At 46.8% G+C, this 22,500-nt stretch overlaps 1 protein-coding gene across 1 annotated transcript in view; it reads left to right on the top strand.

Moving 5' to 3' along the window:
• The window catches only part of LOC119575194, a 66,984-nt gene that overhangs the window by 7,290 nt on the left and 37,194 nt on the right, over positions 1–22,500 (top strand). Inside the window, exons 2-5 of the mRNA XM_037922687.1 lie at positions 18,002–18,188; positions 20,217–20,392; positions 20,629–20,826; positions 21,064–21,176. Coding sequence (XP_037778615.1) covers positions 18,002–18,188; positions 20,217–20,392; positions 20,629–20,826; positions 21,064–21,176 — 674 coding nt within the window. The remainder of the gene's footprint in view (positions 1–18,001; positions 18,189–20,216; positions 20,393–20,628; positions 20,827–21,063; positions 21,177–22,500) is intronic.

The raw sequence follows: 22,500 nt of genomic DNA on the forward strand, positions 1-22,500 counted from the left end.
TTTCCGTTCAATTCCAGTCAGGATTGTTTTTGGAAAGTGGGCGTGTAGACTATCGCAAGTGTAATGGGTCAGGTATGGTGGGCGTAGCAAGAGATTGTGGGTCATCGTTCTGAGCGAGGGACAATGCGGGATGAAACGAACTCGTATCACTGATTACGGCACACAGTAAGAGCACAGCGCACTGCATGTCCAGAATGGTTCGCTGGTCGTGGTTGCTGGAGAGGTAGATGAATGTCGTTATCAAGAAATGTTTGATGTTTAGGCCTAAGAAATTGTTAGTGTTTGTTTTTAGAATTCTTCCAGACTTTAGCAGCGGATAGCCATTCTCTTTGGAATTGGATAGTAACTTTCGGATGGGCGGGCGTGATGGATGGCATTCCGCGAGTTCGAGGGCGCAGTGGGGGACATTCTTCGGATGGCGGCTGAAGGCGTAGTGTGGCAAGCTGATCGTTGAGACAAAGGTACGCCAGTGCGGCCGCCACCTATTACCCATTTTTCAAGGAAGCGGCGACAGGTGCATTAGGGTAATCAGGGTGTCACGTGCCACCGCCTGGGTGACGCCCTCCCTGGAGGAACCCAGTCACACCTGTCTCGCCTCGCTGGCCGCCGCCGCCGCCGCCGCCTGTGTGGTCATCTGTAGGAGCTGCCCAAAACAGCGGACGCCGAAGTCGCTCACGAGGAAAAGGAAAGCGGAATATATGCATACATTAGGGAAAGAGAGAATGTATGAGTAGAAGCGCATATAGATCGGCAAAAGAGAGTACTTTGGGTGAATAAAGGAAGTACGAGATTGCGCCAATCATCGTTGATTACTTTGCTGAACTTCCAAGGACTTCCCAACTCGTAATGTATTATGGTCGTAACAGTAAAGACTGCACATTATTATTTTCTTTTTCTTATTATTAGTTAATAGACAATCGGCATGGAATAGTAAGTAAATGTATGAAAGGATTACGTGAATGTTTGTTCTCAGAAGTACCACGTCGGGCAGAGTAAGTGCGGCGAACGAGAGTGGGCGAATCCCAGTAATGAGCAGTGGTTACTGTAGCCGTCCTGCCATGACATCCAATCCGGCTGTTCGCCTTCGTACGTCGGTAATTAGTTACACCAGAGATAATATTTTTAAAAATTTAATAATTTATGCTTCGTTTTATTAACATGTATCTCTTTTGACGTCGGAAAGTCATCCAGATCGTAGCGTCTCGCACCTTGGAATTAATTAGGCTTTTCCGGAAATCGTCCGTTGAAAGCCTCCCGAGTGTCCGGTGGGTGTGTCTCCGCCCTCGCTCTCGGTCTCTCGGTCCCCCTTTGGGTCTTTGTCTCCCTCTCTCTCTGTTTCTCGTTTACTTGTTTTGGTTCCGTTTTTGTTTCTCCGTTTCCTCGTTTTTGTTCTGCTTTTCCCCCTTTCCTACACTTTTTGCTTGTTTATATATTGTCATTTAGTCGATATGTACTCCTTTCCCCATTTTTCTGTCGATGGATATGTCTATACATGTATAGATGTAAGCAGATGTACACATACGTGAATATATGATTATTTGATATAGCTTATGTAAATGTAAACGTATTCAAGTACCCGTATGTACAGTATATATCTGTTGCTTGAGCTTTTGATATCAAATTGTCTGTATGCCCATGACGCATATATTTATCTATTGTTCGAGTCTTAGATAATGGCTTGTATATTCGCCATGCCGCACATATCTATTAATTGAGCTTTAGATAATCATTCGTCAATTTTCCATTGCGGGCGCTTCCTCTGCAGCCCTTGCGCGCACGGGCGGTGTTTGAATCCATCGCCACGGTACGCCCACAAGAACAAAAGAGGCGATGGTCACGCCGCCACGAGCCCCGCCAAGGACAGCTCGACAGGAATTTCTAAGGATTTCCTCAAAACGAAAAGGAGATTTTTGAATTTCCTTCTTCGGCTTTTTTTTTTTTTATATACGCTGCAAGGGTATGGGTTATGTCAGCATCGGCTGTTGCATGCACTTGATTTTTTTTCTTCAAGTCACGGGATTTGTTATATGTAACCAGTTATCAGAACGTGATCTTGTCCATCCGTGACTCTGGACATGTAACATTTAGTAACACAAATTTTTAACACATGTATACATGCGCACATATATATATAATATGTATTAATATATTATATATATTGTATATATATATTATTATATATATGTATATATATGTATATATATATGTATATTAATTATATATGTATATATATATATATATATATTTATATATATATTTATATATATATATATTTATATATATATATTTATATATTATTTATATATATATTTATATATATATATATATATATATATATATATATATATATATATATATATATATATATATATATATATATATATATATATATATATATTGAGGCTCTTAAACGATATCAAGAGATATACGTGGCATATATATCAGCTTACCGTCCTGGATGAAACTTCAATAAAAAAACGAGGATTGAAAACCCGTTTTCCGTTATCGAGCCTCGCCGTCACTCGGCAACTGATAAGGGCTTATTATCTACCGACGAAGGGAGGCCCGGGTTGCTGGCCATCGTCATCACCGGCGGCACGTCATCACCAGCATCACACCTCGCGAGACGCTGACCCTTTGTCTCTGCCGCATTTCGCTCTCTTCTTGTCGTCTCTTCTTTTCGAAAGCGCGTACGTACACCAACACGTACCCGTACCCGTACCCGTACCCGTACACGTACCCGTACCCGTACCCGTACCCGTACCCGTACACGTACCCGTACCCGTACACGTACCCGTACACGTACACGTACACGTACACGTACACGCACACGTACAAACATGTATGCATGTATATGCATCTATATGTATGGATATGTATGTACGTATTACGTATATACATACACATTCATCCATATATATGCAAACACTCGCACAGGCTTACACACACACACACACACACACACACACACACACACACACACGCACACGCACACGCACACGCACACGCACACGCACACGCACACGCACACGCACACGCACACGCACACACACGCACACGCACACAGCGAGATTGATTATATCTTCATTCATGAACTATCATCGACACATGTCCTTTAAGCTGACCTCTGACCTTTTTTCTCAGGTCATTATTAAAAGAGATGAAGTTATTTATAGTGTTAGAATTCTCAGCGTCGTCTTTCGCTCTTCAGATTCACACTTCACACTTCACACTTCACCGTTCACACCCTCCGCTTAGCAGCGCTGTGTGGGCTCTTTATAGCACACATCCTTGCCGATGTCACTGTTCTCACCTTTCACTGACGCAAAACGCAGACTTCACCGAAATAGACACGTCTGGAGAGGAGGCTGTGCTGTGACGCGGGAACTGAGACGGGTTGCGGGCGTCACGGGTCAGAAGCGAGTCCTGTTACGCAAAGGAGGCGATTAGTAGGCCTATTCGTAATTGTTATGATGGCTGTATTACCTTGGGGAGGGCGGCGGGCAACAGCAACAGCGTAAAAGGTGTCAAGAAGGGAGTATGTTTCCTCGGATAGAAATACTTCATGCACGCGGGCGTTGCAAACGCATAATACAGTAACACAATAAAAACAGGTTTGGCAAAACTTCATAATAGTGGGCCGTAACGGAAGTGCCACGCAATATTATGAGGTAAAGGCGGCATACGCAGCTGTTTTTTTTATTTCTTTATATTCTTATTTTGTTATTTATATTCTTACTTTGCATGTATACAGATCGAGAGAGGGGCGTTGCTCCCTCCTCTTCGCGCATTAGAATGGGTGGCATAATCGCACGTGTTCGCAGGGAAAGTATTTAAATGGCGTTTACGCACTGTTACCAAGCTGTCACCTTTCCTTTCTCTCCCATGAGGCGTACCTCATTTCGGCGGGCCTTGCGCAAGTGTACTCGCAGTACTCGTCCCTGGAGCACAATCAAGCGAAAATTTTATGAAAACTTTGATTCTAAACTCAGCCGGATGTCATTGAATATGTGTGTAGGGAATAAGGGAAAGCGTCACTGTAGACTTATTTCATTCAGAGGAGACTCATTATATTGTTTAACAACCATTCAACTGTTATATGCTCTCCGCAAGGTTTTTCTATAAATGTGTATAAGTTTCATTTATCGAAATTTGGGAGATAAAATACTTACTAAGAACAAATTAAGCCAGAAAATCATTTGTTCTTTTATTTATTTGCTGTTTACCGTTTTCTTGCAGCACCCCTCGCCTCACCCCCACAAACACATACCGTTCTCCGTTTCCCATTATTTTGCCGACCACCCACCCTGGATGTCTCTTTTTAGCGGTGATGCAACGCCTCTCTGATCAGCGAACATTAGTGTACTGTCAGCACGCCAACTCGGGAAGCGTTGATTGTAATGGAATGGCAAGAAAATGCAGTTAGGTTGTAATTCGTTTCGCTGATTGATTCTGTTGTTGATCACATTCTGCCTTTAATGAGTCAATCCGTTTAGGGAAATGTGCCGGTGATGAAAGGAAGTTTCACCAGCGATCATGACTACCCTGTTCCCTTTGGCCATGAGTCTGCATGTTGGTACCACTATCAAGGTTATCGTCGACTCATAATGGCACTTTTTGTACATACATTTATGCAAGACGGCGCCACAACATGCTCGAGGTTGGCGACAGGGCGGCCCTCTTGACGGGTGCCGGGCAGGCGCTGCCGTGTGACAACCTGGCACTTTATGTTCTGGAGCTGTGGATATACTGGTGTCACTTTTTGCACTCTGATCTGCGTCATGCAAAATTTACTGCCAGACATACTATTTTCTTTGTACCTTCCCATTGGTTTTTTTTTTTAAGATGAAGAGATAAAAGTAATGTAATCTAGTCCTTTTGTGTCAGGGACATTTCTAAGATAGATGATTCTTGCAATGAGGTGACAGATGGAGCGGGGTCGCGAGAGGCAGAGTAACAAGTCCTGCCAAAGTGACGGGGTGTCCGGTGCACTTGTCAGGTCGCGGACACAACCCTTCCGATCCTATTGTGAGGGCAGCGCCCACGTCACACAGGCTTTGGTGTGCGAACTAGGCGTTCGTGCTGCGTGCTGGAGGGGCTGCTTTTGTACGCTAGATCACGGGGAAGGTGCGAGCTTGGTTTGGAAAAAAGGAGGAAGGAGACAAGCGTATCAGAACACGCACACACACACACACACACACACACACACACACACACACACACACACACACACACACACACACACACACACACACACACACACACACACACACACACACACACACACACCATACACACACCACACACACACACCACACACACACACACACACACACACACACACACACACACACACACACACACACACACACACACAACAAAATGCATAGAGGTGACAGAAGGTTGATATTATTGGCGTAAATGTTGCTGAATCGCACGGTAGAAAGTCGAAAGGAATAAAGGGAGATAAAGTGAGGGGAAGGGGTGAAAGGAGGGGTCAGGTGGAGTCCCCCCCCCGTGTCCAGGCACCGTGACACCGCTTCCGTCCCTTGCACTGAGGCCCCGAGCCCCTCGCGCTGTCCAGGGAGGGAGTGGGCTGGGACGGGACCTACAGCGGCCATGCCTTCTGTCCGGCGCGCTTTAATTACTTCGTCTTACGGGACGGATTCATTTCCCCTCGCTAAGATTCCCGACTATTATGAAATTCCTTGGGATCGATTTATCGGAATCTCGTTGAATTTAATCTGGCCAGTTGCAGAGCTCGGGGATCTACCGCCGTCGCTGGATCCGAAGCGTAAAAATAATCAGAAAAGATTTGTCTAAAAATGTAAAAAAATACCCGTCTTGTAATGAATATAAAGTTATACCCAGAGAGGCTATTGAAAGAAAAGAAAACATGAAGCGTTCTTGGTTTCATTTCACGTGATCATCACCTCCCGCATGATATTCTTATAATATATTCCCAGTATCTGTTCTCAAGTCCTCTGAAAAAAGTAATCAATCAGTCTGTAATAGATATTGACTCGTCCTCACCACGCAATATCATGCTGTTATTATTTCATTACCGGGTTCCTTGATCAGCTTCGACGTCCTTTTTCGATTAAAGATAATATGATGAAGTTGGCCTGACCAGCCGGCGACGACCTCACGGGCGGGGAGGCCGGCCCGCTCCGCCCCTTCTTCGCCCTTGCCTCCTCTCCTCTCCTTCTCCGCCCTTGCCTCTTCTCTTCTCTTCTCTTCTCTTCTCTTCTCTTCTCTTCTCTTCTCTTCTCTTCTCTTCTCTTCTCTTCTCTTCTCTTCTCTTCTCTTCTCTTCTCTTCTCTTCTCTTCTCTTCTCTTCTCTTCTCTTCTCTTCTCTCCTCTCCTCTCCTCTCCTCTCCTCTCCTCTCCTCTCCTCTTCCTCCTTTGTCTGTGTCCTGTTATTCTCTCCTTTGGTCTCACCCTTTTCACATCTCTTTTTTTCTTTTCTTCTCATTCATCTTCTTACCTTTCTCCCCTTTTTTCTTGTCTTCTCTTCGCTCCTCTCTTTCTCTTTTCTCTTTTTTATTCTTTCTTCTCATTTCTTATTTCTTTGTTCTGTTTCTTTTCTTGTCTCTTCTCTCTTCTCTTCTCTCTTCTTTCTTCTCTCTGCTCTCTTCTCTCTGCTCTCTTCCCTTCCCGTTTCTTCTCTTCCCTTCTCTTCTTCTCTTTCCTTTCTTCTCTTCTTCTTTTCTTCTCTCCTCTCCTCTTCTCTCTTTTTTAATACTTTATTGAAAAACAATTACATGATGTTTGGTTATGATTATTAGACATGTTACAATCATTTTTTTTTACAGACTAAAGGAATTCATTTTTAGTGACTCGTGTCTTAAAGCCCAACCTCATCTCATGGCGCCACGCACTCATGTACTAGAACACATACTGTACAGATCGTATGATTATTTGTTAGTGGTCTTTAGCCACACGTGTGCTTTGCTTTTCTTGTATATTTTCTCTCTCTTTTCTCTTGACTTGTTTCTTTCCCTTGCCTTCTTTTTCAGATTCTTTCCATTTCTATTCTCATCTTCCTTCCCCTCTCGTTTTTTATCTCTCTCTTCCTCTCTCTCTTGTTCTCTGTCCCTTCCCCTCTCCCCTGTTCTCTCTCTCTTCCTCACTCCCCTTTTCTCTCTCCCTTCCCCTCTCCTTTCCCCTCTCCCCTGTTCTGTCCCTTCCCCTCTCCCCTGTTCTGTCCCTTCCCCTCTCCCCTGTTCTGTCCCTCCCCCTCTCCCCTGCTCTCTCTCTCTCTTCCCCTCTCCCTTGTTCTGCGAACCCTTGGCCGGAGAGCACGCAACCGAAAGGGTGGGAAAGAGGGAGAGGGGAGGGGGGAGCCGCTGACGAAACCAAGGCTCGTGCAAGGCAAGTTATTAAAGAGTCTCATTCCCTTTGGATTTTGAGGGGAAGGTCTGGTAGACGTTCGTGATACGACCAGAGACTTGGAGATGGAGAGCGAAGGATATGAAAAAGACATCGTAATAAATCGAGAAGGCGCTCCTGCCCGTTAATTTTGCGAGAAATTGCAGCGCTGGCACTGCACTGACTTGCAGACTCTTAGAATCTAAGCATAGATTTTCTCATTTTTGGTATTTTTCTTTCGGTATTTTATTCTACCGTTCTTGTGTCTTGTAGGATTAAGCAAGTAGGTTTTAATTATCATTTCTGATTATTTATGAAAATGATTTTAATTGCTTCCCATCCCCGTTCGCCCAAAGCTGTGTGGAGCAACAGCTGGATTTCCATGGGAAGTTGTAACAAGCGGGCAACACCCTGGAAAAGCTCCCGACACTCCACTAACCCACAATCAGGAGCAGCGCTGGGTTTCCGTTCATTTTGTTTTTGCCCCGGAAGTACCTGGGAAGGCAAGAGCAGCATCACAATGGTCCTTACAACTTTGGCAATGCACGTACACGGATGGTCGAAAGCCTTTCATCTCCCAGGGGATGTTTTCGCCCTTAGTGGCGGTAGGAAGCATAGGATACGTCCCATGTCTAATAAATGTCACTTTTGTTTGTCGTGTATATATAACTGTATATTATAACGGCTCTTTTTATTCGTATGTGAGAGGCACAGTATGATATACTGTAATCTCGTCGCTCTTATGTTTTTTGAAAGGCACTAATTCAGGATAGGAAAGTAAAAGTCAACTGATAAGGTATTTTCCCCATTTCCGTGCAGGAGGAAAGGGCAGTCGAGTGAGAAGCCTTTGAGAAAAAAGTACCACGTTGATCACCCGCTCACGGCTCCGAGCCGGCGTAAACCTCAAAGGATTTTTTCAGAGATTTGCAGCTACTTTTTCATTGTCGTTTATTCACTGTCACTTTTTTCAGTCACCGCCATTAACTTTTCGCATATTTAGAATTTTGCTCGGCAGGGGATGGTATATTTTGCCCACTGACTTGAGATATATATTTAACCACCATTTGCACTCGTACTTTAAAACCATTTGGTCGTCTAATATACGGATTGTGCTTTTTTATATTAATGGGCTTGAATTATATTTTGTGATATCGAAATAAGGATTATAGGAAATCCTTCGCAAATAGGTAAATTGGGAATTATTTTTAATATCCATTTTTTCGGTTTTGTGTTTTGATAATGAAAAGATGGATGGAATATAAAGCCTTCCCTGTTCTGCCTAGTGTCGAGTGTCCCCGGCGTATCTGCAGTCATTAGTTATCAGTAGTGTTGTCCCAGGCGAACCCTCATTCATCAAGCCCTCGCGCCCCCTCCATAGACCCTTCTGAACGCTCCCCCTTCTCGACCCCCCCTTCCTCGAACTCTCCCTTCTCGAACCCCCGCCCTCTTCTCAAACCTCCGACCCTTCTCGAACCTCCAACCTTCTCGAACCTCCAACCTTCTCGAACCCCTCCCCCATCCCAAACCCCACTCCACTCCCGCCTCCGCTCCCCCTCCTCCTCCTCCTCCCCTTCTTTCCAACCCCCCTCTTGAGTGCGCCCCTTCCCTCCTCGGCCTTAATGACTGTGCTCTTCTAGGTGAGGGACGAAAATAACGGAGCTGGTTTACATATTCCTCACCATCGTTTCACTGACACCTTATTTCTTTTTATACTTCATATACGGATTTATATACTTGTTATATACTTATTTTTATGTAAGCGTCTAATATTCAGCTGTGTTTAAGCGCTGCCAGTGATTAGAATTACGCGTGAAAGCATTGTTTGTGTGTAAGGCTTAAGCTCTTCGTTATAAAGGGGTATGAAGCGCATTCTAGATTTTTTCGCTTTAGTTAGAATGACTGACGCGCGTGTTGGTAAAGTCTATGTAAATTGATGTTGTTTTTAACGCAAAGCATTGTAATTATATCGAGATAAATGGAAGGGGAAGAATTTACCATTAATTACTTGGAAGCCATAGGTTTGGAAAATCTCCCTTCGCATTTTCACGGATTCAAAATGATTTTTCGCAGTTAAAGGCTACCTTCCGGCTTTTCGTTTACTGATTGTCATTGAGACGGATATCTGAGGCAAAATCACAGCCGTGCTAGGATTAGCAAAATAGCGGCTAATCTCTGTATATATTTCATTGTGTGAAGAGTGACCTGACCCGACCTGGTGTGTGAGAGGCCTGGTGTGAGACGGGTGTGAAGGTGGCTACTTTGTGGTCACTAAAAACGAAAGAAAACGGAAGTTGGTCAAAGGAAGATGCTGGTGCCGTATTGTCTGGGCGCCGTGACGTGTGACCGCGCTGGGTCGCGAGCGTGACCTGACCTCACTCCATGAATACCAGGCACCGGACGTCCCTGGCAGTGATTAGCAGACAGCGTGATGGGGAGTCGAGGTGTAACGTGAGATTGTTTTGCCTCGTTATCCCAAGGCGTAGATAATCGCGATATGGGCACCAGGTGGACGTGATAGCTGGTAAAAATAGCTAATCTGATCAGAGGATGGTCGCGGGCATTAGCTGTGGTGGCTCTCCCGACATCGAAGACAGACGGCTTGATTGGGTCATGATTCAGGTCTTAGTCCGGTGATCATAGGTCACACACGTCTTGACTAGGGATGAGTCCTTAGTCTTGCCGCCGCCTTCATTATGGCTCTCGGTGTGATTTTCTCCCGAGTGCGGCTCTTTCCCTCGCCAGGAATGCCAAGGGCCGCTGTCCTCTTCGCCGTACCACTCAAGGTGGCACCTTCACCTTCACCACGACCCTTACTGTGGCACCTTCACCTCTGCCGCGACCCTCAGCTTGACTCCTTGAGCCTGACCATGAATCAGCGTGGTTTCTCACCCTCGGTTCTCCTCCCGGGCAGATGTTACCCTCAGACGCGTGGCGGGTGGCAGCTGTGGCACCCATATGGCTTCCGGTGCCACGCGGGGTGCCCAAGGAAATGGGAGGGGTGTGGGGGTTAAAGACGGACAAATTCCATCCACACTCTAATTAAAGAAAATTATTTCCGCGACAGGAGGGGAAATTGATATGGAAAAGTCCTTTATTGTACAATAGTTAGATTTTCTTGACTCTCTCCTCCGGCTTTTGCACTATAGCTTAAGTTGGCTTTGTGTATTATCCCTCGAAGTGGTTAATGTGGCGAAGGATGTGCGCTGGGTCCTGCAGGGGGAAGCGGGGATGAAGAATGCTCGCCATCTGGAGGGACTACATTCACGCGTTCGATTCCTTACGTGCTAAATCATTACAGACCTTTAGTTTGTTGGAGTGAGTTGAAATGAATTAGGCAAGCCATGTTATATTTACCAAACTGTTCTGGGGCTTATCTAGAACAGTTAAGATGAAAATTCATGTGAACGTTATCTCGTAAAGAATGTATGCGACCGTGAGAAGACCTCGCGTCACATCCAATGTACTCCGCACTAACACGATACGGACTAGCGCTACATAGTTTCGTAATCTGATATCGTATGTTACACCTGTCCGATTGCACATGGCGTTGATGCAATGTTGGCGTGAGAAAATATTCGTTAAAAACTAGATGTAACACGCAAGGGAAATTTCTTTGCCCCTTCATTTAGAAAATATACATTAGGAGATACCCATGAGGACTTAAGTGAGAAGAGATAGTTAGTAACTTAGGGTCGGTAACAGAAGGGCCACGTGGCTCGAGGAGGGCAAAGGGGGAGACGAGAGAAAGGTGGAGGGGAAGAGGAGCAGAGTGTATGAGGGAAGTTTATGCGGCCACAAAATGATCCCGGGAAACATATGGGCAGTCTGTTCTTAACCAGCGGAGGAGAAGGGGATGCTTGAACTGATAAGAAAACCAAGGAATACGTCGATGGCCGAGTCCTCAAAGGGGAGATATGTGATAGTTTATATAGTTATGCATAAGTATATGGATCTAGTCAGAATTAATCCAGTATTTATCTTTATCAGTGTCACAAGCCCTTCGTAACCCATTTCACAAAGCCAGGGACTAAAAATGGAGAAAGTGAGACCTTATTATTTGACATGACAAGCTCCCCGGATGACGCAGCGTGCCAGTGAGACGTGACAGCGGATTCGAGGGGGAGGCCAGGTCCGAGAGGGAGGCCAGGGCTCGAGGGGGAGGCCAGGGCTCGAGGGGGAGGTCGGGGTTCGAGGGGGAGCCCAGAGTTCGAGGGGGAGGTCGGGGCTTGAGTGGTTGAATTGGTCCCCGCCGTCACCACCTGTTCTCGCCGAGGACCTCCGAGGGGAGTAGCTTCTTGAAGAGTAACCCGATATCCCGCCGTAGTGTAGTGACGGTGATTTAAATGTCATTCATGGCTGGGTTTTGGCACGCCCGCCGCAGGGCTGTCGTGCCCATCGTATAATCCAGAAACTGAGGATGGTGAGCTTTTCTTGAGTAAATATTGCACAAGTCTTTCTCTTCCTCAGTTTAACTGTTCGCTTGCCTTTATAGACGAGGCGGAAGAAGATCTGGAGTAAAATGATGGGCAAAAGATGGCATGGGATGAGCGCGAGTTGCAAGTTTATTTAGATATCATTTGTGTTACAGTGTTAGATGATTTCACGGGAGAAGGAAACACACGGTGACGGAAAGTGATTATGAATATATATTATCACACACACACACACACACACACACACACACACACACACACACACACACACACACACACACACACACACACACACACACACACACACACACACACACACACACACACACCTCCACCTCTCTCTCTCTCTCTCTCTCTCTCTCTCTCTCTCTCTCTCTCTCTCTCTCTCTCTCTCTCTCTCTCTCTCTCTCTCTCTCATTTCTTTCTCTTTTTCTCTCTTCCATTGTTTGTGTCTTTTTTTCTCACCCCTTTTACATTCCTTCTCACACTTTGAAAACGCAAACTCATAAACATTATATTTTTGTTTTTACTTTGTCTTGTATAATTTACTGTGTGTGTGTGTGTGTGTGTGTGTGTGTGTGTGTGTGTGTGTGTGTGCGTGTGTGTGTGTGTGTGTGTGTGTGTGTGTGTGTGTGTGTGTGTGTGTGTGTGTGTGTGTGTGTGTGTGAGAGAGAGAGAGAGAGAGAGAGAGAGAGAGAGAGAGAGAGTGTGCGTGCGCGCGCGCACGTGTGTATGCATGTGTACGCGTATGCGTTTGTGCGTGTGCACTTCTGTTTCTGTATGTGAGGATGTTTGTGTGGAGGATGACAAACACAAAAGTATAAAGAAATGGAAGGAAAGCTGAGGAAGACTCGTCTTGAAGAGAGCCTTTGAAGGAGGCGACGCCTTGCTTCCTTCCTTTTATTTATAACAATTCCCCGCAGCGCGGATGTGTCAGCCTGGAGTACCTGGTCCGCCCGGCCTCTTCAAGTACCTTGGTGGTTTCTCGCGGTTGTGTGACCTCCTGTATCTCGTTTGTAAACAGGCCCGATAAGATTTGTTTCTTTATTCCGTCGTCGGTATTTTCTCTTTCATTTACTTTGGGTGCGACGCAAATTGCATTACGGCTGATAAGAGGCTCGGTCGGTCCAGGAGCAAAACCCGGAGATACAATCACTGCCTCCTCGTTTTAGCACAGGAAGGAAGTACGGACCGACTCCCACCCTCCCACGCCTCCGGGCGGACAGCGCGTCTTGGGCGCACGTGCCCTTACCGCCCTCCCCTCCCCCGTCCGTCCCCTCGCCTGCCTCTTCTCCCCTCCTTTCTTCTCTTCTCTTTCCTGTCCCTTTCCCTTTCCTCTACTTCCCTTCCTCTTCTTGCTTCCTCAATCATCTTCCCTACACTTCCCATTTCTTCCTCCCTCTCCTTCCTCTCCTCTCCCTTCTTCCTTTCTCTCCTTCCCTTCCCCCCTTTTCTTTCTTCTTCTCCTCTTCCCCATTCTGTCTCCCGCCTCCCCCCCCCCACTTCTTCCCTCGCCCTCCTCTCCCTGTTTTCCTCTCTATTTTCCTTCCTCTTCTTCCTTTCCCTTTTCTTTCGCCACCCTCTTTCCCCTATCTTCCCTCTCCTTCCCTTCCCTTCCTCTTTCTTCCTCCCTTCCCCTTCCTTCCTCCTCCTCCTTCCATCGCCTACCTCTCCCTTCCCTCTCCTTCCTTCCTCCCTCTCTTCCCCTCGTCCCTCCCATCCTCTCTTCCTCTTCCTTCCTCCTTTTCCCTTCCTTCCTTCCTCCTTCTCCTTCCCTCGCCCTTCTCTCCCTTCCTCTTCCTTCTTTCCTCTCCTTCCCTCGCCCTCGTCTGCCTTCCCCGGCCACTGAACATCCGGACCCCGAAAGTCTGTTAGCGCATTGACACACAACAAAAGATATAAGGCAATGTTTGAGTTTATTGTGAGTGGCACGTCGTGAAGCGGGGAAAGGGAAGTGGGGGGGGGGGGTTAGGAGGGGAGGGCTGCTCGCGTGTGGTGCCTTGTTCACCGTTTTATTTTTTTTTTTTTTCCTTTTTTTGTATGATTTATCCCGTCTAATGGTCTGTGAAAATGTCCTGTGGAATCCTAGCCGAAACTCATTCTATTCTCGTACGTGAGGGAAATGATAGAAGCAAGAAGGGTAACGCAGCGACAGAAATGTAGAAAGGAAAGTGGACAACGAAAACAGAGATTAAAATTTAAACTGAAAAAAACAAACAGATTTGACAAGGAATACAAGGTAGAGAAAAAGGAAGTTTGAGAAAAGTAAAGAAGAGAAAGAAGAGGGTGCGAGGAAGAGAAGGAAGAGAAGAGAGATAGACAAAGAAGATGAGAAGGAGAGATAGAGGAGTGGTGGCATAAAATACAGAAAGTAATAAAGCGTAAGGAGAAAAGCCAGAGAAGAGATTAAATTTATACTGATGGAAACCTAAAACTGTCGTAGGAAAAACGAATGTGGATAAGCTATAGGAAAGGGAAAAGGGAGACAGATAAAAGTAAATATACAGAATATTAAAAGGATAACGATAAACGTGATGCGAAGTTAATAGAGCAGGTTAGCCAGAGACGGTTGAAAAGGAACAGCTGAAGAGGGGAGAGAACTGGAAGGGGGGGGGGCCGCGTTGACCGAGAAAGGAAGAGTCACAAAGAAGAGGAGAATTATTGGGAGGAGGGGACAGGACATGGGGGTTGAGCGAAGGGGGAGGGAGGGGGGAGAGTAGCGGGAGAGGAAGAAGGTCCTCGTGGCGGAACTGACGAGCAGGAAGACCAGCGGCGGCGTCGACACTTTGTTCCGGCAGATCCTGACGCCCTGGTCGACCCGCGGCCACTCGACGGCAGGGACTTGGCAGGGCGACCCTGGGAGCAACAGGTGGGGAGGAAGAAGGAAGGATAAGAGAGAGAGAGAGAGAGAGAGAGAGAGAGAGAGAGAGAGAGAGAGAGAGAGAGAGAGAGAGAGAGAGAGAGAGAAATAAGATGGGAAAGGAAAAAGATAGAGAAGGGGGGGGGGCTAGCAGGGATGATGATACTTGGCAGATGGATGAAGGCAGTGATAAGGGGGGGGGAGGGGGAGTTAGAGGCGGAGAGAAAGAGGAAAGGGAGTAAAAGATGGGAATGCTAGATTAGCAAAGATTTTGATGGTGAGATAAGGGAGGAGGATAGCCAAGGGATAAGGGGGATAATCTTAGTTGAGAAGGCTACGAGATTAAATTTGTAGATGAAAACAAAAACAAAAAACGGGGAGGAGGGACAGAGAAGAAGAAAACGGGGACAGAAGACAAAGGGGCAGAGTGATTAATATGTGAATTGAAGCTGGAGTCTATTGGCAGCGTCTTGCGGTGCAACAGTTTACCCGTTTCGAGCGTAATGAGCAAGGTGGTGTTTACGGCCCCGGCCCCGCCACAACGCCAGGTAAACAAACAGCTATGAGGGATTGTAGCCAGGGTGAGGTCTGCGCCTCTCCTTACTGCTCCCTGCCCTTCCTGTGTGCACACGCATATGCGCCCACACGAACGCCGCCACACACGTACACACGAACTCAGACTCTCGCTAGATTTACTCAATCACTTTAGCTGTCTGCATGTAGATATGCATGTATGCATTATCTCTCTCTCTCTCTCTCTCTCTCTCTCTCTCTCTCTCTCTCTCTCTCTCTCTCTCTCTCTCTCTCTCTCTCTCTCTCTCTCTCTCTCTCTCTCTCTGTGTATGTGTGTGTGTGTGTGTGTGTGTGTGTGTGTGTGTGCGCGTGTGCGTGTGCGTGTGCGTGTGCGTGTGCGTGTGCGTGTGCGTGTGCGTATGCTTATGCTTATGCTTATGCTTATGCTTATGCTTATGCTTATGCTTATGCTTGTGGGTGTGCGTGCGTGCGTGCGTGTGTATCTGTCTCTCTAAATGGCTGTCTGTCTGTATGTATGTATGTATGTATGCATTTATGCTTGTATGTAGCCTGTCTGCCTGCCTGATTTTCTTTGTCTCTTTCAATTTCTTTGTCCCTGTCCCTGTCCCCGTCCCCTCCCCTCCCCTCCATTACCCCGCCCACACCCTTCCTTATTGCCTGCGTTTTATGGTCAATTTCTGTCATTTCTTGAGATAAACAATTATTAACCGTTTTATTTGGTGGTTTACGTTCAAGCTGCCAACCATATAGAATTCGAGTTTTATCCTCCATTCCTTTGAAGTGAGATTAGTTTTAGTTAATGATATATCGTGTTTTGACTCTCACTTGCTCATTGCCGGGACTTCAGTGACAGGCGTACCCGCTGCGTCGCGATCCGCCAAAATACCTTTCCTCGTTGGTTCGCTGCGGGGAAAGGGAGAGGGAAGATGGTGAAACGGATCATTGGAATGCGCAAGGGAGGAGGCAGGAAAGGTTGGTTGAAAGTGGTCTGCGATTGGTGTGAATTTGGTTTTTATTTTTTGATGGGTTTTATAGGCCTATCTGAAATTATTGTGCGTAGAATGCCACAATTAAGGTAGAGGGAACAGCGTGCATGTGACCTCAGTCAAGAATAGAATTCGGGCGTGGTGTTGCTCTTACGTATTAAGGGGAAAACGGCAGGCTCCTAAATTCCCCCAGTCTGCCGTCTCCCTTCCTTCCTCCATCCTCCTCCTCCTCCTCCTCCTCCTCCTCTCCCTCTCCCTCTCCCTCTCCCTCTCCCTCTCCCTCTCCCTCTCCCTCTCCCTCTCCCTCTCCCTCTCCCTCTCCTCTCTCCCTCTCCTCTCCCTCTCCCTCCTCCTCTCCCTCCTCTCCCCTCCTCTCCCTCCTCCTCCTCCTCCTCCTCCTCCTCCTCCTCCTCCTCCTCCTCCTCCTCCTCCTCTTCGTCCTCTTCGTCCTCTTCCCCCTCTTCCTTTCCCCTTCCCCGTCCACCTTTCCCTTCTCCCTCACCCCTTCCCATTTCTGTGTCTAGACGTGACACGCTCTACATTTGAGTCAACCTGTATATCAGTGGTGCTTAAGTGTGGCGGTGTACACTTTGGTGCCGGCGCCCCTGAGATGGCGCACATGATTTCTCTTTCAATAAGATGATTCACTGGGCAGCAACACGTTCACACACGTTGGGCGTGGACGCGCGCACTCATGCAGATGTGCAATTCATATAAATACTCATACTTACACAACTTGAAATTCAAATGTGTAATACGTACACATGCATATTCCTATAGTTATGTGAAGAAATACAAAATGGTTTATACACTCACGCAGAAGGACGAGGAATGCCACTAATATTAAACTGCGGTTTCATCTTAAACTTATCAGGAGCGACCTTGACAAGCCAGACTTCCGTCTATTGTGCGGCTTGGGCGATTGGCCACGTTTTTTCGCTCTCCCTTCGGCCGTTTCCTATCATGTCATTGTGTGGGGGTATGTGTCGGCGGGGCGCATGGGGCCTCCCTTGCAGACTGCCCTTACACCCTCCCCCCTCGCTGCCCCGCCCCGCCCTTGCCCCGTAACCTGATACCCAGCTTTTGTCCCGCCTGCGAGCGCTCACACACGTCATCCAAATAATCGTCCTGCTTATCGCCGCTTGATAATGGCAAACCTTAGCGGCGCGCAGACTTGCAGACACACCTTTCAGTGCCCGACGTTGTGGAATGCCGACCTACCGTGGTGTTGCAGACAGTCTGTCTTCGTTTTTTTTAGGCTGAGAGGAGGAGCGGAGAGGAAGGAAAAAGCTATAGGTAATTTTAACAAAGAAAGGAAAAAATAATGGTTTAGGGGAAGAAAAGGGGGAGGTTGTATTATGACACCGTCCGAAGAGATGGACGTGCCCGTCTGGCCCTCATAATGGCACCCCGGGAGATATGACAGCGAATTCCTCCGTCGTGACGCGTCGGCACCACTTCCGTCTGTGTACTTACGTGAATGGTGGCCCTGTCTGTCCTAGCGCCTGGGTTTATTTTTGACTGTGCCATGTGATGGGGTTTGCTTGGGTTCTAAAAGGCTTTGTTTATGGCCGCTCTTGTTCTTGTGATTGTTGCTGTGATATATCCCTGTCTTTAGTGTTGTTGATGTCTCACTAAAAGTTCACTCGTCTTACCCTTCACTCGTTGAAATGCGGAACATTTTCCTTTTATTGCACTAGTGCAGACTTCATCAGAATTTGAAAAGAAAACACTGTAAGTACAAAACCCATTTCTGGCCTCAGATACAGCCACACGTGATCTCCTAAAACTAAAGCTGTTCTTTCCTTCCCTTTCAGGTTGGTGTCTGTGCTACTTCCCCGGGGAGCTGCAGGGGAAGTGGGCCACGCAGGGCACGACGAGCCGGGGCGCGAGGGGATCGAGGGCGCCCATATCCTACCAACACATAACCATCACGGCCGACCTGGTGCTGGAGTGGGGCACCTGCCACGCGCGCGTCGATAACAACGTCATTCTCACCGACAGGTACGGCGGCCTCTCGCCCCAGCGGGCGCGGTCTGCGAACTGGATTTGCTTCCTTTAATCACACGCGCGCAGAGGGAGAGAGAGAGAGAGAGAGAGTGAGAGTGAGAGTGAGAGTGAGAGGAGAGCGAGAGCGAGAGTGAGAGTGAGAGTGAGAGGAGAGAGAGAGAGAGAGAGAGAGAGAGAGAGAGAAGAGAGAGAGGAGAGTGAGAGATGAGAGAGAGAGAGAGAGAGAGAGAGAGAGAGAGTGAGAGAGAGAGTGAGAGAGAGAGTGAGAGAGAGAGTGAGAGAGAGAGTGAGAGAAGAGAGTAGAGAGAGAGAGAGTGAGAGAGAGAGTGAGAGAGGTGAGAGAGAGAGAGAGGAGAGTGAGAGAGAGAGAGTGAGAGAGAGAGTGAGAGAGAGAGTGAGAGAGAGGGAGGAGAGAGAGTGAGAGAGAGAGTGAGAGAGAGAGTGAGAGAGAGAGTGAGAGAGAGAGTGAGAGAGAGAGTGAGAGAGAGAGTAGGGGGTGAGAGAGAGTGAGAGAGGGGAGTGAGAGAGGGGGAGTGAGATGAGAGAGAGAGTGAGAGAGAGATGTGAGAGAGAGAGTGAGAGAGAGAGTGAGAAGAGAGTTGAGAGAGAGAGTGAGAGAGAGAGTGAGAGAGAGAGTGAGAGAGAGAGTGAGAGAGAGAGTGAGAGAGAGAGTGAGAGAGAGAGTGAGAGAGATAGAGAGAGTGAGAGAGAGAGTGAGAGAGAGTGAGAGAGAGAGTGAGTGAGAGAGAGAGTGAGAGAGAGAGTGAGTGAGAGAGAGAGTGAGAGTGAGAGAATGAAATAATCATATGTCTACATGCATATATACACATGCATGCATACAGACATGCATGCATACATACGTACGCACATGCGTTCATATGTTCACACACACACACACACACACACACACACACACACACACACACACACACACACACACACACACACACACACACACACACACACACACACACACACACACACACACACACACACACACACACACACACACACACACACACGTACACGCTCATAAAACCATGCATACATACATACATACATACATACATACATACATACATACATACATACATACATACATGCATATGCTCATAAAGTCATGCATTCATACATTTATACATACATACATATATACATAGTACATACATGCTCACATACATATGTACATACGTACATATGTTCATACATGCATACATACTTACCTATGCTCCTAGATATATGTATTCATGCACATATCCGTTCATACATTCATACGTTCATACATACATATGTTCATACATACAAATGTTCTTACATATATGTTCTTACATACATATGCCCATACATACATGTGTTCATACATACAGGTGTTTCTACATACATATGTTCCTACATGCATATGTTCATACATACATACGTTCATACGTTCATACGTTCACATAGGTTCATATGCAAATACATACATACTTACATACATATATACATTCATGTGTACATGCATGTGTGCATACATATGTGCGTAATACATACGTGCGCACATACATATGTGCGTACATACATATGTGCGTACATACAGACGTACATACACGCGTACATACAACATGCATACATACATACATAGTACATGAATATATCCAAACGTGCTTACATACATACCTACATACATGCATATATTTGTTCTGCATACTCATGTTCATACAGTCATAGTACCATACATACATAATTCCATACATACATACTTTCATAAATACACATATGCATACATGCATACAATATATGAAAACTTAGATCAATAATGTATATGTGATTGCATACGTACATACATAAAAAAATACATGCATGCGTGCATTCATAGATGTGCACACACATATACATATAGATAAAGAGGCAGACAGATACAAGAGGCAAAGAGATTCCCTCACGCACTCGCTTCCCCCTTTGTACCCCCTCCTGAAGCCTCGCGTCGAAGGTGAAAGTTGCGAGATTCCATCCCAGGGTAACCCTCTCCCCCCTTCCCCACAGGACGGGCGGCACGACCTGCTTCCGGTGCATCAGCCTCAACGTGATTTCGCCCAAAGTGGTGCAGGTGTGGACGCTGGGGATCAACGCTTGCTACACGAGCGAGTCCGAGGCTTTCTCTACCTGCCCGCCCGCGCCCGCCATCGCCACCCGACACGCCCGCGAAATCATGCTGTACAGTACGTGCTTGTACTTTCTCCCGTGTGCTTGCATGTTGCAAAGATATATTCTAAAATGTTTGACAGTCATGACGTTTTATGCGCAACGTCCTGTTCTCAGATAAAGTCTAGAACTGGATTTCGCAAGAGACTATACCATACCCATACTATTGTTAGTATGGGTATGTTGACGGGTCTGCAAAAGGAGTAAAACAATGTGCGATAACCACCCATTTCCATGTGTTTTTCCCTCGCAGAAGTGAAGTCCGACTGGGACGAGCCCGAGCTGCCCATCGAGTGCCCTTTGAACGGCCGATACCGATTCACGTATCGCCGCGGAGGGAACGGCGTCACTGCAGCGTCTTGCGAACAGCTGACGTCCGAGTTCTCCAACTGCCCCTACGGCTTCGGGTTCAACGTCAACTACCGCGACTGCTCCGGTTCCGGCCTTCAGCGTGAGTGTACTCTCTCATGTTTTCCTGTGTCAGCTTTGGATTAGAACTTTGTACGACAATAGGAATTTGACTATGTAAGTCGTTTTTATGTTTGAAATTTACATCTGCAACATTAGAAAGCCCACGAAATGCAGAATGAATGTATCCCCCACTCTTAAGGCCCTAAGTGGCGGACGAGTGGCTTGTGGGCATCCCACTCGACACCGAATAACCGCATGCTGTATGTTGGCTCCCCAGAAACGGATCTGCAATGCCTGGGCTCATGGGTGGGCGAAGACGGCAAGAACTACCTGGCCGTGCGGGACGCCCGAATCAACGACGGAGACCCCGAGCCGCAGTACAGGTGTGGGGTGAGTATCCCTTGGCCGTCTGAGCCACGACCTGCTATTCTTCCAGGGACTTTGTTGAATTATTTTCGTTGTGGTAGTAAGTCATGTTCTAGTCTTTCAGCCGGTAAAAGTTTTGCAGTATCACGTTTTGAATTGATAAAAACGGTTGTCTTTCGACGTATCACGCCTCTAGTGCTTGCGGTTATATAACTAATTATATTATGTTGTAACGAAAGGAGACAAATTGTAGTTATTGCATGGCTTGCCAGAAGTTTTATGTAAATATTACGATGAAGCATTAACAACCCCTATCGATGGCGGACTGTCTGCGCCGATCGTACTGTCCATGTAGCGTATGACTGAAAAATACTGCTGACAGACCCAAGTGAAACGAACCATATGACAAGTGCCGTTCACATTGTACTAATGCGTTACAAGTTGTCACCTTCGGTACAGAAATGTCAAAAATCGTCATTGAGAGCAATCAGTGAAAGTTAGGGAGGTAACGATAAGAGGGAGAAGGAGGGGGAGAGGGGAGTGGGATGGTGTCTGACGCCTGCCTGCACGTGCGTCACACTGACATGCTCCTGTCACGCTTCTCATGTCACACGTCGCACTCAGGGGGTAATGTTGGAGGCGATAAACATGTAATCGGTGGAATGCAATTTGACAAGGCTTTTTCGCATCACGTAATCTGTGACGTTAGTTGTTAATGAGTCCGTTGCAGATACGGTAAGGAGGAGCAAGAGGCCTGTTTAAATATGTAATTGAAGGAAGAGCCAGCTTTTAGCGTTTGAAATAATACATGGCGCCAACAGCATTTCGTGTCAGTAAGGGACCCGTTATAGTGTAGAGACTGAGGCATTCGTTAATAGTGGCGAGTAATAGTGTGAGCGAATAGTAGCGGTGAAATGGAAGTATGGTGACGGAGGTAGAGAGCATGCTGTAGCAAGTTATCAGAGCGTGGAAGAGCAGTTCTAGCACTGCCTAAATCGCGCGTTTCATGTAACGGCAGGCTGTAACGGGCATTTATCAGGTGCGAGATAAGGAGGTTGGTCCGTGGCCTGCGGTAATTTTGTTCTGAAAGTTAGTCACGCTAAAGTAAGGGAAAAGTAGAGTAGACTGTAGAGGCGATTATGTGTAGCGAAATTGGAATATCTGGAGCGTCACTGATTCCTATTAACAACCCTCTTCATTAAGGTATAAAATAATTTATTCCCAAAATGATTGTGAGTCCTTTACACCTCCCTCGCGATCAGCTTCCCACAGAGTAACAAGTATCGGATGAGGAGTACATTACGCATTCCTGGCCAGCAAGTTAAACGTTATATGTGGCGTCGGATCC

Source organism: Penaeus monodon, chromosome 7 (genome assembly GCF_015228065.2).
Source record: "Penaeus monodon isolate SGIC_2016 chromosome 7, NSTDA_Pmon_1, whole genome shotgun sequence".
In the NCBI taxonomy this organism is placed as follows: domain Eukaryota; kingdom Metazoa; phylum Arthropoda; class Malacostraca; order Decapoda; family Penaeidae; genus Penaeus; species Penaeus monodon.